The 14,395-nt window shown below is 63.3% G+C and overlaps 2 protein-coding genes across 3 annotated transcripts; one reads left to right on the forward strand and one right to left on the reverse strand.

Annotated features, from left to right (window-relative positions):
- Positions 1-3,852: 3,852 nt before the first annotated feature.
- On the forward strand, positions 3,853-7,910 carry THEM6 (thioesterase superfamily member 6). Its single transcript, XM_066379678.1, has 2 exons — positions 3,853-5,033; positions 7,202-7,910. Exons 1-2 carry the CDS (start codon positions 4,521-4,523, stop codon positions 7,313-7,315), a joined length of 627 nt encoding a protein of 208 aa, XP_066235775.1. The 5' UTR covers positions 3,853-4,520; the 3' UTR covers positions 7,316-7,910.
- Positions 7,911-10,183: 2,273 nt separating this feature from the next.
- Positions 10,184-11,925, reverse strand: LOC136401446 (ly6/PLAUR domain-containing protein 2-like). Of its 2 annotated transcripts, none has more exons than XM_066379706.1 (3): positions 11,757-11,925; positions 10,686-10,805; positions 10,184-10,435 (listed from the first exon to the last, which is right to left on the reverse strand). In XM_066379706.1, the coding sequence occupies exons 1-3, from the start codon at positions 11,812-11,814 to the stop codon at positions 10,230-10,232; spliced, it is 384 nt and encodes a 127-aa protein (XP_066235803.1). In that variant the 5' UTR covers positions 11,815-11,925; the 3' UTR covers positions 10,184-10,229. The 2 variants fall into 2 exon arrangements, with proteins under 2 accessions (XP_066235803.1, XP_066235804.1); XM_066379707.1 differs by having other exon boundaries at positions 11,766-11,924.
- Between the last annotated feature and the right edge of the window lie 2,470 nt (positions 11,926-14,395).

Raw genomic sequence — 14,395 nt, forward strand, 5'->3', positions numbered from 1 at the left:
CATTCGTTCTTCCCTCACCCATCACTCACTCATCCATCTCTCATGGATTTTCCCATCCATCCCCCGTATATCCATCAATAATACATCCATCATCCATCCATCACTCACCATCCATCCCACTCCATCCATCACCCATCTGTCCAATCCCACATTCATTCATTCATTAAACATTTCCCGTGCCCAGCAGGTCTGGCTGCCAGGGGCATGTGGACATTGACGAAGGCGGGCCTCTGCCCTCACACTGCTTATAGTCTTGAGGCTCACCCGGGTGATCTAGAGTTTTAGTTAGAGTGGGACAGCGGAGCGGGGGGGGGGATGGGAGCTGGGGCAAGGCCTGGTGGGTGCCCACGGTCCCTGCCCCCAGGGGCTGCTGGTTTCCTGACCATCATCAAGTGCTGTGAGGAGTCGCACAGCTACTACATGGGCCAGAGGGACACTGTGTGCTGCCTCACCAATCTGCGCAATACCTGCAGGGCTCACACACCGCTGCTGGCTGTCGTCAACCTGGCACTGCCCGATGCTGCTCCTCAGCCCGGTGCCCTGGGGCCCTCAGCCCGGTGCCCTGGGGCTCTCTGCTGCTCCTCAGCCCGGTGCCCTGGGGCCCTCAGCCCGGTGCCCTGGGGCTCTCTGCTGCTCCTCAGCCCGGTGCCCTGGGGCTCTCTGCTGCTCCTCAGCCCGGTGCCCTGGGGCTCTCTGCTGCTCCTCAGCCCGGTGCCCTGGGGCTCTCAGCCCGGTGCCCTGGGGCCCTCAGCCCGGTGCCCTGGGGCTCTCTGCTGCTCCTCAGCCCGGTGCCCTGGGGCTCTCTGCTGCTCCTCAGCCCGGTGCCCTGGGGCTCTCTGCTGCTCCTCAGCCCGGTGCCCTGGGGTCAGGCTGGCTGTAGGCTCCGGGAGGCTCTTCCACTGGGCACTCCTAATACACACCCAGCCCAGCTGAGGCCCCTCCTGGGCCCTGACTGAGGCTGGACCACACTCCTCTATTCTTTCCAGCCCTCCCAGGCTCCCGCCAGGACTCCTGCCCGCTCCCACAGCTTGGCAGGACAGGCTCTAGTGATGTGGATCAGCCTGCAGACGGCCTGTCCGGCCCCTGGGCCTCGGGCTGGGCTGCCGCTGTTTCCACTGCCTGATAGTCTGGCCCAGTCCTTCACCCTCACTCATCACTTTTCCCTCTAGCAGGCCGTCCCTGCCTACCCGTTCCACAAGCTGAGCCAGGTCTGGCCCGTGGTACCCCCTGCACCCAGCAAGAAGCAGGCACTCAGGACGGTCCCTGCCAAGGTGGAGATGAAATGTACCAAATAGAATTGGCACCAGGGGGTGAGGGCCAATAGGAGTTGGGGCCCGAGATGGGAGGGAGCTCCCCATCACTGTGTGCAGCAACCCCAGCCCACGGTGGGCCCTTAATAAAGGCCCCGTGACTTAGTTGCAGACGGCCTCTGCCCTTGCACGCACTCAGGTTGAGGGAAGGGTTGGGGTCCAGGGCTGCGTCAGGTCAATACCTGGGCCCACGTCGGTGGCTGTGTCCATGCCATGTCACTTGGGTGGAACTCCCGCCTGGGCAGGAGCAAATAGCTGACACCAGGAAGAGAAGACACGGCTGGAAATGGCAGGGCAGAGTGCCTGGGGACACCCAGCTCTCACTGTGTGGCCTTGAGCAAGGTGTGCAACCTCTCTGAGCCTCGGGCCCTCATCTGTGAGCGCTCTCTCCTGTGAGAATCGGCCCAGAGACTTCACAGGGTAAAGACGTTTGGGGTGGGAAGGACTGCTGCTCTCAGAGGGTCCTCCACGTCCCTGCCCTGCCCTCTCCCTTCAGCTCGGGGACAGACCCTCTGTTTCTTTTCTTTTTTTTTTAATTTTTATTTATTTATTTATTTAATTTTTATTTTATTTATTCATTTTAGAGAGGAGAGAGAGAGGGAGAGAGAGACAGACAGAGAGAGAGAGAGAGAGAGACAGACAGACAGACAGGGGGGAGGAGCTGGAAGCATCAACTCCCATATGTGCCTTGACCAGGCAAGCCCAGGGTTTCGAACCGGCGACCTCAGCATTTCCAGGTCGACGCTTTATCCACTGCGCCACCACAGGTCAGGCGACCCTCTGTTTCTTACATTTTTTATTTTGTTGGTTTTAAATGCTCCACACTCACCTTAGCAAATTCAAAGTATAGAAAAGGATCCCCAGTGACCCGCCAGCCTCCTTCTGCTTGACCACAGGCCCCTCCCCCTTTCCAGGGTGTACCTCTGGGGCCCCCTCCTGGTACACCTGTGCTCCTGCAGTCTGGGGCTGGGGGTGGTTGGAACTCCAGGAGGACACGCCCCGCCCCAGGTTTTCCCACTTGGGAAGCCCCGCTAAACACATGGCCCGCCTCCCCGCCCACCCAGGGTGCCAGGGCTAAGGGAGGGCAGCTTGCGTGAGGCGGCAGCACGAGCAGTGGGCCAGGGTGGAGAGTGGTGCCCCACTTCTAGCCCAGCGTGTACTGAGTGGCCAGTGAGGCAGGAGAACTCCATGTGTGTCCTCAGGCGGAATTCCCCCGTGCTCTTCAACAGCAGGAGGGCAGAGTTCCTCAGTGCTGACAGCCCCCCCTCAGCCCCTCGCCTCCAGGGACAGCCCAGCCTACACGGCTCCAGGAGGGGGCTCTGGGCTCTCCCATGCTTGCCCAGGGCACATTCAGCACACCCACCCCGGTCCCAGCCTGGGGCTGGGCCTTTGCTTTCTGGGAGAGCAGGCAGAACTGGGGGACCCCAGACAGAGCTTCGGGTCCACCAGCCGGGGTCTGGCACAGGGCCTGGGGCCCAAGGCTAGAGCTTGGCTCCTCGAGCTCTGATTCTCCAAACCGGGGCTCCCAGGTGAAGGAAATGTTTAGCTCACGTTCTTCTCTTCAACTAATTCCCAACCCCCTTCATTCGGATTCCTCCCACCGCCGAGTAGAATGGGAAATAGCTAACTTGTTTACCAGTCCCCCAGCCCCCTATGTGCAGTCATCTGACCATTCCTCAATCCCCTTACCTAGTTCATGATATCCCCATCTCTCCCTTCCACCTTGGCGCGGCCATTTGAACTAGCCAATCGAGAACAAATAAGATTGCACGGTCAACACTCCAGCCAATGGAGCAAGACCCAGCATCCCAGGGCCTGCGTTAGGGATAAAAACAATCAATTCTCTGCCCTCGCGCCTGCTGGCTGGCTTCCAATAGCGGCAGCACGACCCTCTGCAGAAGTTACTGAAGTTGCCTTGCCCAGGTATTTTGTCTCCACGAGTCTTGCTTGGTTTCATCTCTAACACTGGTCGGAGGCATGTGCAGCCGCTCAGCCCCAGTGGGGGACGACGCAGTGGGGCTGCCCCCCGGAAGCTGCTCCTTTGAGAGGGAGCAAAGAACCCTGCAACCGGAGCGCAAGCCCGGCGCGAACTGGACGGAAGCCCAGCGGTGCTGGATAGTGCTAGATACTGCTAGACCGCACAGCCAGCACTCCGGGAGCTCCCGGGCCGCCCCCCGCCCCCCTCCCGGACTCCAGTGCAGACCTGAGGCGGAGCCCTCTGCGCTCACTGGCAAACACTGGGATTTGAGAGTACTGAGGGTCCCTGACCTCCGCTGGGCTGTCCCTCCCCAGCCTTGAAGAGAAGAGGGACAGGCACTCGAGTATGTACTGCAGTTCCTTGGGCTGAGTCTCAAATGCAAGACACCTTTGAATCCACTGCTGAGTCATTTACATTCACTGCCTCCCCTCCTCCACCTAAGACGTTATTTGCTCCCGTTTCTAACGGGGCAAAAGGTGGGGACTGCTTGGAAATAAGCTTGGGATGATCAGGATCTTTAGGGGTAGGGGTGGATGTGGGTGGGTAGGAGTAATGAGGTTACAGGCTGGGACTGAAAAGGTGTATTGGGGCCAGGCAGTGATACACCCTAAATCCGCCGCATACGCTTTAAGGGTGTCTCCCTGCGGAAATGGGGAGCCCCTGAACGTTCTGGAGTATAGGAGGTCGGCTTCCAGTAGAGTCTCCAACTAGCACCCTTGGGGACCGGCTGTGTCCATTTCTCTTGAAAAATCCCGCAGCCTGGCCGAATAAGGACTGGGCCCTTTGACTCTGCTGGAACAGGGGCCGAATCTCTGGGGCCAGACCGAGTCTTCAAGGGCCAGGATAGACGCCAGGGGCTTGGGCTCCATCCAGGCACAGAAGTCCCCGCCGGAGACCCCGGGCGCTCCCGCGCCTGCAACGCGGCGCGCAACCGCCAGATGCCGCTGTGGAGCCCCGCGCGCGCGTCCGGTGCCCCGCCCACCCAGGGAAAGCGACAGCGGCGCCCGCGGCGGGGCGGAACGAACCACTGAGGGCACGGGGGTGCCCGCGGCGGGAGACCAGGCTCAGGCCGCCAGCGCTAGCCTTCCCAGGCGCGTTCCTCCCTCAGCCAGCTTCGCGAGGTGGTTCGCTCCGGGCCGCGCTGCGCTCGCCGGTTCCGGGCTAGCGGGGCAGGCAGCGAGCAGTGCAAGGCGCCCCGGCCGGCCGCGGCGTCGCGGGCTCCGTCCGCCGCGATGCTGGGGCTGCTCGTGCCTTTGCTGGCCTTGGCGCTCGCCTACTTCGCGCTGCTGGACGGCTGGTACCTGGTGCGCTTGCCGTGCGCGGTGCTGCGCGCGCGCCTGCTGCAGCCGCGCGTCCGCGACCTGCTGGCCGAGCAGCGCTATGCGGGCCGCGTGCTGCCCTCGGACCTGGACCTGCTGCTGCACATGAACAACGCGCGCTACCTGCGCGAGGCCGACGTGGCGCGCGCCGCGCACATGGCCCGCTGCGGCGTGCTCGAGGCGCTGCGTGCGCTCGGGGCGCGCGTCGTGCTGGCCGCCTCGTGCGCGCGCTACCGCCGCTCGCTGCACCTGCTCGAGCCCTTCGAGGTGCGCACCCGCCTGCTGGGCTGGGACGATCGCGCCTTCTACCTGGAGGCGCGCTTCATCAGCCTGCGCGACGGCTTCGTCTGCGCGCTGCTGCGCTCCCGCCAGCACGTGCTGGGCACCTCACCGGAGCGCGTCGTGCAGCACCTGTGCAAGCGCAGGGTGAGATGCACTCCCCGGGCACGACCCTGCGGGGCCCTGACGACTCCCTGCCCCTCCTTTGGTGAAGACCCACTAACCCGCCCTGCCGCGTACCGTTCCTGCCCTTTCCTTTGGGCCCAGGGCCTCATTCACTGATGCTCTTCTTCCGGGTGGCGGAGAGGGAGGTCCCAGGGTCACCGAATCAACTCTTTGTAACTTGACTCTGCTTGCTCCCTTCCTTGAGGAACTTCTTAACCGCGTTCCTCAAGGCTCCGTGCCCATTCGTCACCTTTTTCCAGAACTGGGAAGCCCAGACCAGGCCTCTCCCAGTAGACTAAGTGCAGTGCTGTGTGTCTTGGAGTGTAGAGCCACCCTTTCTGGTCCTTGCTTCTGAACATAGTGTGTGTGTGTGGGGGGGGAGGGTGTTGTCATTGAGAGGAACTTGCTGGAAGTTCTGGGTCACCATCACCTGGTTTGGCGCTGAAGGATTGAGCCCTGGAGAGCCGCAGGCCTTTCTGCTTTTTCCAGTTGGAGAAAAGAAGCAACGGCACTACCTGGGCTCAAGGCCCTTCCCCAGGGCCTGCTCCTGCCAGCACAGCACAGCTGGCTACCGCAGCATGGCAGCTGGGCCCTGGGGACAACCAGGGTGCCGCTGCAGCGACGGTTGCCAGGGCAAACTCTGCTGTGGAGGGATCCTGACAACCTGCCCAACCTGTTCCAGCCCCTGAGTGCCCTCTGGCAGGGTTCTCTCTCTCTCTCTCTCTCTCTCTCTCTCTCCTTCCCTCCCTCCCTCTCTCTCCCTCTCTCTCTCTCTCTCTCTCTCTGAAGAGAAGGGACACAGCCTCACCTTAATTGTGAGAGGCCAGCTTTTTCCATATCAAAGGTAGGGAACCAAGCTCAGAGAGGGATGGCTGCTTCTTGAGTCTGCACTGCGGGCCACAGGCACAGCTCCCTGGTTTTCTGCTTCTGTTGAGCCAGGAGCACAACCAAAGGGCCTAGCTCTCCCCCCGCCCCCATAGGGACAGAGATGCTCTGTGTATTCCTCCACGTGTCAAGGGACCAGGAGGGGACGGCCAGTGCGATTGGTGGCTGGCCATCAAGACTAAGTCGATGGGCCGGGATCGGTGGCCAAAGGCAAAGGAGAGAGGAGTCAAGGCAGCTTTCCTGCACAGGAGGCTGCGACGTGGTCAGGCTGCAGGGTCTCGGGCTGATGGGTGAGCTCCACATGAGAAGTAAGAGAGCTGACAACACAGCATGTCAGGGACAGCCTGAGGACATCGAGGACACCCACCAGGGACAGGAGGGCCAAGGGGTGGCCAGGAGTTACCCGTCTTCTATCCTGAGTCCAGGGAAGTTCCAGGTGGAGTCTGGGGTTTAGTGTAGGGCAGGCCGAGTCCAGTGCCCAGGGGCCCCGCGTGTTGAAGGGCTGGTGTGGGGTGACGTGGCCTTGGGAGGACAGCTGGGCTGGGAGGAGAGTGCGCCCAAGAGCTGGACCTGGAGCAGATTCTCCCCGTGGACAAGGGCAGCTCTGGGGCTCTGGCTCTGAGCACCTCTACCCCCTGAGATGGGTGGGCACTCAGCTGGGGCTCTCGCCTCATCCCTAGGAGCTCCCCAAGCCCGTCTGCAAGACCTCTGACCTCCCAGGCCTGGCCCAGTGTCACAGTCCGCCACCCTGTCACAAAACGGGTGCCCAGCAGCCAGTGGTGGGAGCGCAGCGGTCAGGCCCTGAGTGGACCTGGTGAGGGCAAGCTCAGCTCCTGATGGTGCCCTTGAGAAAGGGGGACTCATGGCAACCCCCTGCCAGTGCTGCCCTGGCCCCCTGCCCTCCGTCCCCTCTCTGTCTGACTCTGATGGCCTCCGGCTCCTCTGGGTCAACCAGCTGTCTTCAGAGGTTTTGACCTGAGTTCTAGGGACACATGGAAAGCTCAGACATGGCTCTGAGGGGACAGCTGCTGATGGAGAGTGCTGCCTTGAGAGCTAAGACAAGAGAAGTTGAAACACCGAGGGCCCAGGGTGGGGGTCAGGGGGCTACCTGGGAGGGGAGGAGGAGGACCCTTGGAGCTGGGGCAGCATCAGCAGAGGCTTGGAGGTGTGCAGGCAGCAGCCTGGGTGGGCGCCCTCCCTGCACCCCTGCCCGTCACCAGGGCAGTGCAGGGCTCATGGGAGCCTCACCCCGCTCTCCCCGGCAGGTGGAGCCCCCTGAGCTGCCGGAAGACCTGCGGCACTGGATTGCCTACAACGAGGCCAGCAGCCAGCTGCTCCGAGCCGAGAGCGGGCTCAGCGATGTTGTCAAGGACCAGTGACCACCACTTCCTGCCCGCCAGCCTCTACCCGGGACAGCTGCCCACCCATCCCTGCCTGTTCCGGGGGCAGAGAGTGCGGGATGGGCTGGCCCAGCGGGGCGCTCTTTCTAAGCTGGAGCAACCTGTGACCAGCCCAGTCCCCTTCACCCACTGGCCCTCCTCTCCCTCTCCGTTATTCATGCCCTTCTGTGACCCTTCCCAACACACTGAGAGCATGGGATGGGGTGACATAGGTGCCCTGACCTCTCCGGCCTCAGGGTGGAGATGATGGATGAAGTGGGAGGTCTCAGACCCTTGGCACATGGCTGTGTCTGTGTGTGTGTGGGGGGGGGGGGGGTGGAGCCAGGCTGCCATGGGCCCAAGTCCAGAGACTGCTGCCCTAAGGGCATCTAGAGCTTGCAGTTGTGGCTGGGTGAGGATGGCAGGGGTAAAGCCGGAGCAGTGTGGTTGGCACAGCCAGGGCCTGATTCAGGCACAGTGAGGAGCTGCCAGCATCTCAAGGTGGATCTTTGGCTGCAGGCGAGGGAGGGGCAGGCCTAGAGCAGAGCCCAAGTCAGAGGCCAGGCTGACTGAGGGAGAACTGGCCACCTGGGCTCCCCTGGGGTAGGAAAAGGGACTGCAGCTGGGTTCAAATGGCATGGGGCTCCTGTGGAGGTGGTAAGCTTCCTATAGCTGGAAGGTGTCCTGTTTATGACCTGCTGCTCAGGAGAGAATGGAGCGGGAGTGGGGTTCTGCCTGGGTGCCCTCTGCACCCCGCCCTCACCTGTCTGCATCCCTCAGTGCCCGTGGGGGTGTGCAGTGTGACCATGGGTGAGGCCCTGCCCGCTCTGGCCCTCTCGCTGGGCTGTGCTGCTGCCATTTCTTCCCTTCTTATTTTGAGGGGCTGCCTCCCTAGATTGGCCGGGACAGGAAGGTCTTGGCTTTGCTCCAGTGGCCTGTCCCGGCAGCTGCTGTCACAGCTCCCTGATGGAGTCACCAGCCTGCTGGGATGCTAGCCAAGGCCACTTGATCCAGCCTAATTCCCCCGCCTGTCCGCTGGGGAGAGGGAGGCCCGAAGAGAGACAGAAACGGGCCGAGAGAGCCCCAGCTCTGGCTCTGCTGGATGGCCTCAGTTCCCTGACCAACTGGAGACGGGTCAGGACCCCGCGAGTGTGACCACTGCCACCCGTGTGTGTGCCCGCCTGCTTGTGCCTGTGCACCTGCCCTGCCGGCACGTGGGGCGGGCCAGAGCAGCGAGAGCCCAGAACCGCCCCCTGCTGCCCCACCCAGGAAGCCCCCCCTCCCCCACCAGCTGGAGGCGGGAACGCACCGACACCCACCCCTACCTGCCCCCAGGCTGGCTGCCTTGTAGCGCCATGGGAAAGCTGCAATGTTGTTTTATTTAAAGGAAGCCCAAGATTAAAGGGTCTTAAATGTGAGTGCGCTGGGGGAGGTCTTCATTTGGAAGCCCCGACCCCCCCCCCAGAGAAGCAGTGGACACTCCCTGGGATGTGCTCTGGTATGGGGGGGCTGTCTGTGCTTTCTGGGGTCCAGGCCGGTCAGCAGGACTTGTCTCCATTCCACAGAACGTGGGACCAAGGAGGTGCCCCAACCCCCCACCCAGGTTTCCAGTTTGTTCCCCAGGATCGAGCCCCATGATCCCCCACAGGGGCTCAGGAGGTTGGACCCCAGACTCCTGGTGGGAGTAAGGGAAGTCACAGAGTGGAGGGGTTGTTCTGCAGGCCCCTTGCAGAGGGCAGGGAAGTGGGACCCCCAGGACGTGAAGCAGATGAGTGAGGCGGTATGGACTGCATCCACATCCTGACCACCTGCCCAGGGCCTGGCTCTGTGGGCCTGGGAAAGAATGGGCAGCTGAAAGCAGCTAGGTGTGCAGCAGGCCCTCGGCGAGGGGGGGCTGGGGCTGGAGAGGACTTGGCCCGGCCAAAGTTGGATGGTAGCCAGTGGTTTGCAAGCAGGACATGAGCGGGAGCCTAGGCTCTCCACCTTCCTGGGCAGCCGGAGGGCAGAAGTGACCTGGCCTCCTGGGCTGGGGCAAGTTGTGTGGGACAGAAGGTGGTTTGCAAAGGGAGAGACCGATTACATCAACAGTTGGGCCACACGTGGCAGGGAGGGTGCCCCAGGTGGGCATAGCAGCCAGGAGGGGTGTGCGGCCTTCCATGACTGGGTGTGCGTGTTGGGCAGGTGAGCAGGAAGGAAGTCGGGAGGGTTTTGTGTTAGCCCTGGTCCAAGGTGAAGTGCAGGTCCCCTCTGCGCTGGAGCTTGGGTTTCCCTGGCACTCAGGGAGTGGGGCCCAAGTGAGCTTTTTTGGGTGAGCCTGGAGAAGGCAGGGGATGGGCACTGGGGGGCTTTCCCACCAGCTTCCTTCACTCGGCACCCTCTACAACATGACGCAGGAGGACCACGGGGCTGGGCCGTGGGCTGCTCCATAGAGCATCCCAGAGTCCGGGCCACTTGGCTCCAGCCTGGCCTGGTGTGTTCCCCTCTACCCAACCGCTCTGTCATTCACGGCCCTGCCCTGACACTCCCTCCTCTGAGAAGCCAGATGGGTGTGGTGCTCACCCTGCACGTGGGGTCCCATTCCCTGCCCCACCCCAGTCATCCCAGTGAAGGCCCAGAGGGCAGAGTCCTGCCTGGTCTGGGGTGTGCCAGGCCCGGTGGCCATCCTCACTTCCACAGGGAGACAGTTGGGGACAGTGGTGTGGGTCGGGAGAGACAGCCGCAGAGCCTGGGAGGCTGGGCAGAGCCAGGGAGGTGGGGGAACTGGGGAAGGGGCGGAGGCCGGCGGTGGTGGCACCAGAGACAGAGGTGGAGACGCCCCCCGCCCCAGTGGGCAGTCCCAGCCCAGGAAGGAGACCCAGGAGGCCTGGCACAGGTGCGGTGAGCTTCTTCAAGAGGACTCAAGGCTGAGGGGGGTCTAGAGGCGGAGGCTCAGGAGGGGGGCGAGGGTGAGGGCGAGGGCCAGGCTGCGGGCGCTGCCCAGGGCGGGTGCCCCGCCCACATTGCACAGCTCCGTGTTGCAGCACAGCACGGGCCGCGTCAGGCCGATGCCGTCCACGTCCGAGGGCACACACTTGCTGGCGCAGGACTTGGTCACCGTGGAGTGCCCCAAGAAGGGGTACACTGCGGGCACAGGGCACCAGTATCAGGTTGGCCTCTGTGCCCTGTGTGGGTCCCACTGTGGGTCACCACCCCGTCTCAGTCCCCCTGTGGCCCAGCTCCCCTCTCCTTCCACCAACACCAGCTGAGCGCCTACCATGTGCCAGGCACACGTGGCTACCAGCACAGGGAGTTCCTCACTGGAGGGGGTGGAAGGGCATGCTGACCGCTGGTGATGGCTGGAGGCAGCCCTGCCCACCCAGTACCCACTGACCTGTCTCCAGTGAGTAGAGTGTAGTCTTGCACATGGTTTCATTGGCATTGCAGGTGGCAATGGTGACACAGCTGGACACCCCTGTGGGCTCCTGACAGGCGTAGCATTGCAGGGCCACCGCTGGGTGGGAAATGGCAAGGAGGGGGTCAGACAGGCCCCGCCCCTCCCAAGCACTCTGTCCCGGAGGCCCAGGGTTGAGGGAGACAATGCCAGCCAGGGCTCAGCTGCCCACCAGTCAACACTGGAAGTCCCAAGTCAGAGTGTGCCCCCAGGGGACACGGACTCCCAAGGTGGAGACAAAGCAGGTTTGGAAGTGTTGGGGGAGCACTTGTGTCGGCGGGGCAGGGTGGGCTGGCAGGGAGCCAGGGGGACCAGGCCGGTCAGGTGCACAGTGGCGGGGGCGGGTCCAGCTGCTCCTCATCTGTGCCACGGTGCCCCACCCCCCACGCCACACAGGAGCCCAGGGGGCCCTTTGGGCTCCAGCCTGCCCAAGCAGCTCTCGCACAGCAAGACCACAGGCTTCTCCACTCCCAGGGGGTGTCACTGTCTCTCACACTAACCTCAGTTTCCCTCTCTGGGAAATGGGCAGAACCATCTCAATTGGGCTGGGATTCAGCTCCTTCTGTGACTGGCTGTAGGGCCCCCAAGGGGCTGGATGTCCCCCAGATGTTTCCTCAGACCCTCACCCCCTTCCATATGCCTGCGTTTGCTTCCCTCTGTCCATCCCCTGCCGCCTCCAGTCCACCGCACCGCCCTGGCCTGCCCAAGGCCCCTCTGAGACGTGCCCTGCACCGTAGCCCCAACTGCGGACCTGAAAGCCCTTCCCAGGGACCCCCAGTGAAGGGCGTTCCCCCAGCTGGCACCAAGGCCTTTGCTGGTGACCCAGCCAGTGCCAGCCCTGAGGGGCAGCGCCCTCATGACATGCGCCTCCCCACGCTCATGCCCCTCCATGCTGCCCAGCCCCTCTTCCTCTCTTCCCTTTCAGCAGGTGCACCACCAGCACCTCCGCAGCCTCCCTGCTTCCTCCCTGTCCACCCAGCTGTCCCCCTCCCGCCAGCCCTTGCCACCCACCGAGCTCACTGCAGGAAGCCAGCATCAGCAGGAGCAGCACCAGCTGTGTCCCCTGCATGGTCCAGTCCCCACACTGCTGCTCCGTGCTCGTCCTGCCTGGCCGGGAGAGTGGACAGATACCCAGCACAGCTACCAGACCCGTCAGCCCAGCAGATTAGTGCTCTCTGGTTTCCTGTGGGTGGCGGAGGTGTGGAGAGCTGCCCCCACCCCTGCTGGGCCCCTCCCACCTCCACCTGGACGTCCCATTCCACTGTGGGGCCTTCTCCACCCCCTTCCTCATTCCTCCACCTCCCCACCCCTCCTGACCACCCCCCTGAGCTTTGGGGCATCCTCATTCCCCCAGGAACTTCCCTGGAGCCCTTCACCTCCTCCCTCCTTCCACCACCTGGACACAAGCCTGTGCCTGGAACCCCCTCCACCCCCGCCTTGGCTCCTGGGAGAGAGTGGCAGGGGCTGGGGGCTCTCCTGTCTCCATCAGGTCCCCTCCTGCCTTGTGTCCCTACCTCTGCCTCCAGGACAGATTCTTGGTTTAGTGGCCCTAGGTCCAAGTTCCCCCCGGGTGTCTGGGTCCCCCCTCCCAGCTCCTTTGAGGTGGTCACAGGGGTTGGGGGACAGTCTGCTGCCTGGACAACCAGCCACAGAGTGCTCAGAGGTTTCAGGAGACAAAGGAAAAGTGCTCAGTCAACAGAAAGGTCCCACATGGAGGGTGGGGATGGGGAGAGGCCAGGGTTACCTTGGGGACACTAATCCCAGTGTCGGCCTTGATCTCCCTTGGGGCTGCCTCTCAGGCTGGGCTTACCTGGCCCCACTGCAGGTCAGGAAACTGATGGGAAGGCCTCTGGCCAAGGCTCCGATAGGGAGGGTGAATTTGAGTCTGACGATTCGAGTGTGGCCCCAGCTTCCCCACCTCATGCGTGCATGTCCCCCTCCACTGCCCAGGGTGCCTGCACCTCAGCCTCCCAGGGTGTGCCTGCCTGTGACCCGGCCACCACCCCTCCCCTGGAAGCCCCACAGATGCCAGAGCAAACCCTGGGGCCTCTGACTGAGCGGGCAAGGCCACAGTCTTGCTGGGCGGTGCCCGGGCTCGCTCGGGACTGCAACTGTGCTGCATCCCACCTGACCCCAGAGCTGCTCCACTCCTGCTCCACTCAGAGCTACTCCACTCCTGCTCCACTCCTGCTGACCCCGGAGCTGCTCCACTCCTGCTCCACTCAGAGCTACTCCACTCCTGCTCCACTCCTGCTCCACTCCTGCTGACCCCAGAGCTACTCCACTCCTGCTGACCCCAGAGCTGTGCTCCACTCCTGCTCCACTCCTGCTGACCCCAGAGCTACTCCACTCCTGCTGACCCCAGAGCTGTGCTCCACTCCTGCTCCACTCCTGCTGACCCCAAAGCTGCTCCACTCCTGCTCCACTCCTGCTGACCCCAGAGCTGCTCCACTCCTGCTCCACTCCTGCTCCACTCCTGCTGACCCCAGAGCTGCTCCACTCCTGCTCCACTCCTGCTGACCCCGGAGCTGCTCCACTCCTGCTCCACTCCTGCTGACCCCAGAGCTGCTCCACTCCTGCTCCACTCCTGCTCCACTCCTGCTGACCCCAGAGCTGCTCCACTCCTGCTCCACTCCTGCTGACCCCAGAGCTGCTCCACTCCTGCTCCACTCCTGCTGACCCCGGAGCTGCTCCACTCCTGCTCCACTCCTGCTGACCCCGGAGCTGCTCCACTCCTGCTCCACTCCTGCTGACCCCGGAGCTGCTCCACTCCTGCTCCACTCCTGCTGACCCCGGAGCTGCTCCACTCCTGCTCCACTCCTGCTGACCCCGGAGCTGCTCCACTCCTGCTCCACTCCTGCTGACCCCGGAGCTGCTCCACTCCTGCTCCACTCCTGCTGACCCCGGAGCTGCTCCACTCCTGCTCCACTCCTGCTGACCCCAGAGCTGCTCCACTCCTGCTGACCCCAAAGCTGCTCCACTCCTGCTCCACTCCTGCTGACCCCAGAGCTGTGCTCCAGGTCCTGCTGACCCCAGAGCTGCTCCACTCCTGCTGACCCCAGAGCTGCTCCACTCAGAGCTGGGCTCCACTCCTGCTGCGGCCCTGCCGGAGCTGCCCCGCCCTCCATGGCTGAAGTTACCTCCTGTCCAGGGACACCCCACCTCCACCCCGGGGGATTTCCTGGGGATCAGGGCTCAGCTCATTTGAGATCTACTCTTCTCCCAAGACGGAGGGCGTGTGTCTCCTGGGCACTGCATGGGTGGGTGGGGCCCCTAAGTTCCCCTCGGCACTACAGCTCTGGAGGTACCAGCCCTCGGGACCGTATGGCGGGTGTGGAACCGAGGCCCCCAGCAGCTGGCTGCCAGGCAGGCCACCGGGAGGGCTGGGTGAGAGAAGGCGGCGGCCCGTCTGCGTGACTGCGTGATTTCACACTTCACCTCACCTGCCCTGGCGCTGAGATCGGGCACTGATGCAGGTGAGCTAACCGAGTTAGACACCCACCACACACCCTGGGTTCCTCCTCTGGTCACACCAATCCCTTCTCTGTGGCCCAGCGCAGCCCGACTCCTTCCTGTCCTCAGACGGGGGCCCCACCTGAGCCTCCCATCCAGATCACACACCTGGCCCCCCGGGGGTGGGGTGTAGGAAA

The sequence above is a fragment of the Saccopteryx leptura genome, chromosome 3, assembly GCF_036850995.1.
Source record: "Saccopteryx leptura isolate mSacLep1 chromosome 3, mSacLep1_pri_phased_curated, whole genome shotgun sequence".
NCBI classification, from domain to species: Eukaryota; Metazoa; Chordata; class Mammalia; order Chiroptera; family Emballonuridae; genus Saccopteryx; species Saccopteryx leptura.

Excerpts from the sequence above, each read along its gene's own strand:
- THEM6 (XM_066379678.1), top strand. The coding sequence starts at position 4,521 with ATGCTGGGGCTGCTCGTGCCTTTGCTGGCCTTGGCGCTCGCCTACTTC. Across the intron at positions 5,034-7,201 it reads AGCACCTGTGCAAGCGCAGG|GTGGAGCCCCCTGAGCTGCC; the intron begins GTGAGATGCACT and ends TCTCCCCGGCAG.
- LOC136401446 (XM_066379706.1), bottom strand. The coding sequence starts at position 11,814 with ATGCAGGGGACACAGCTGGTGCTGCTCCTGCTGATGCTGGCTTCCTGC. Across the intron at positions 10,806-11,756 it reads GGCTTCCTGCAGTGAGCTCG|CGGTGGCCCTGCAATGCTAC; the intron begins GTGGGTGGCAAG and ends TTTCCCACCCAG. Across the intron at positions 10,436-10,685 it reads ACTCTACTCACTGGAGACAG|TGTACCCCTTCTTGGGGCAC; the intron begins GTCAGTGGGTAC and ends CTGTGCCCGCAG.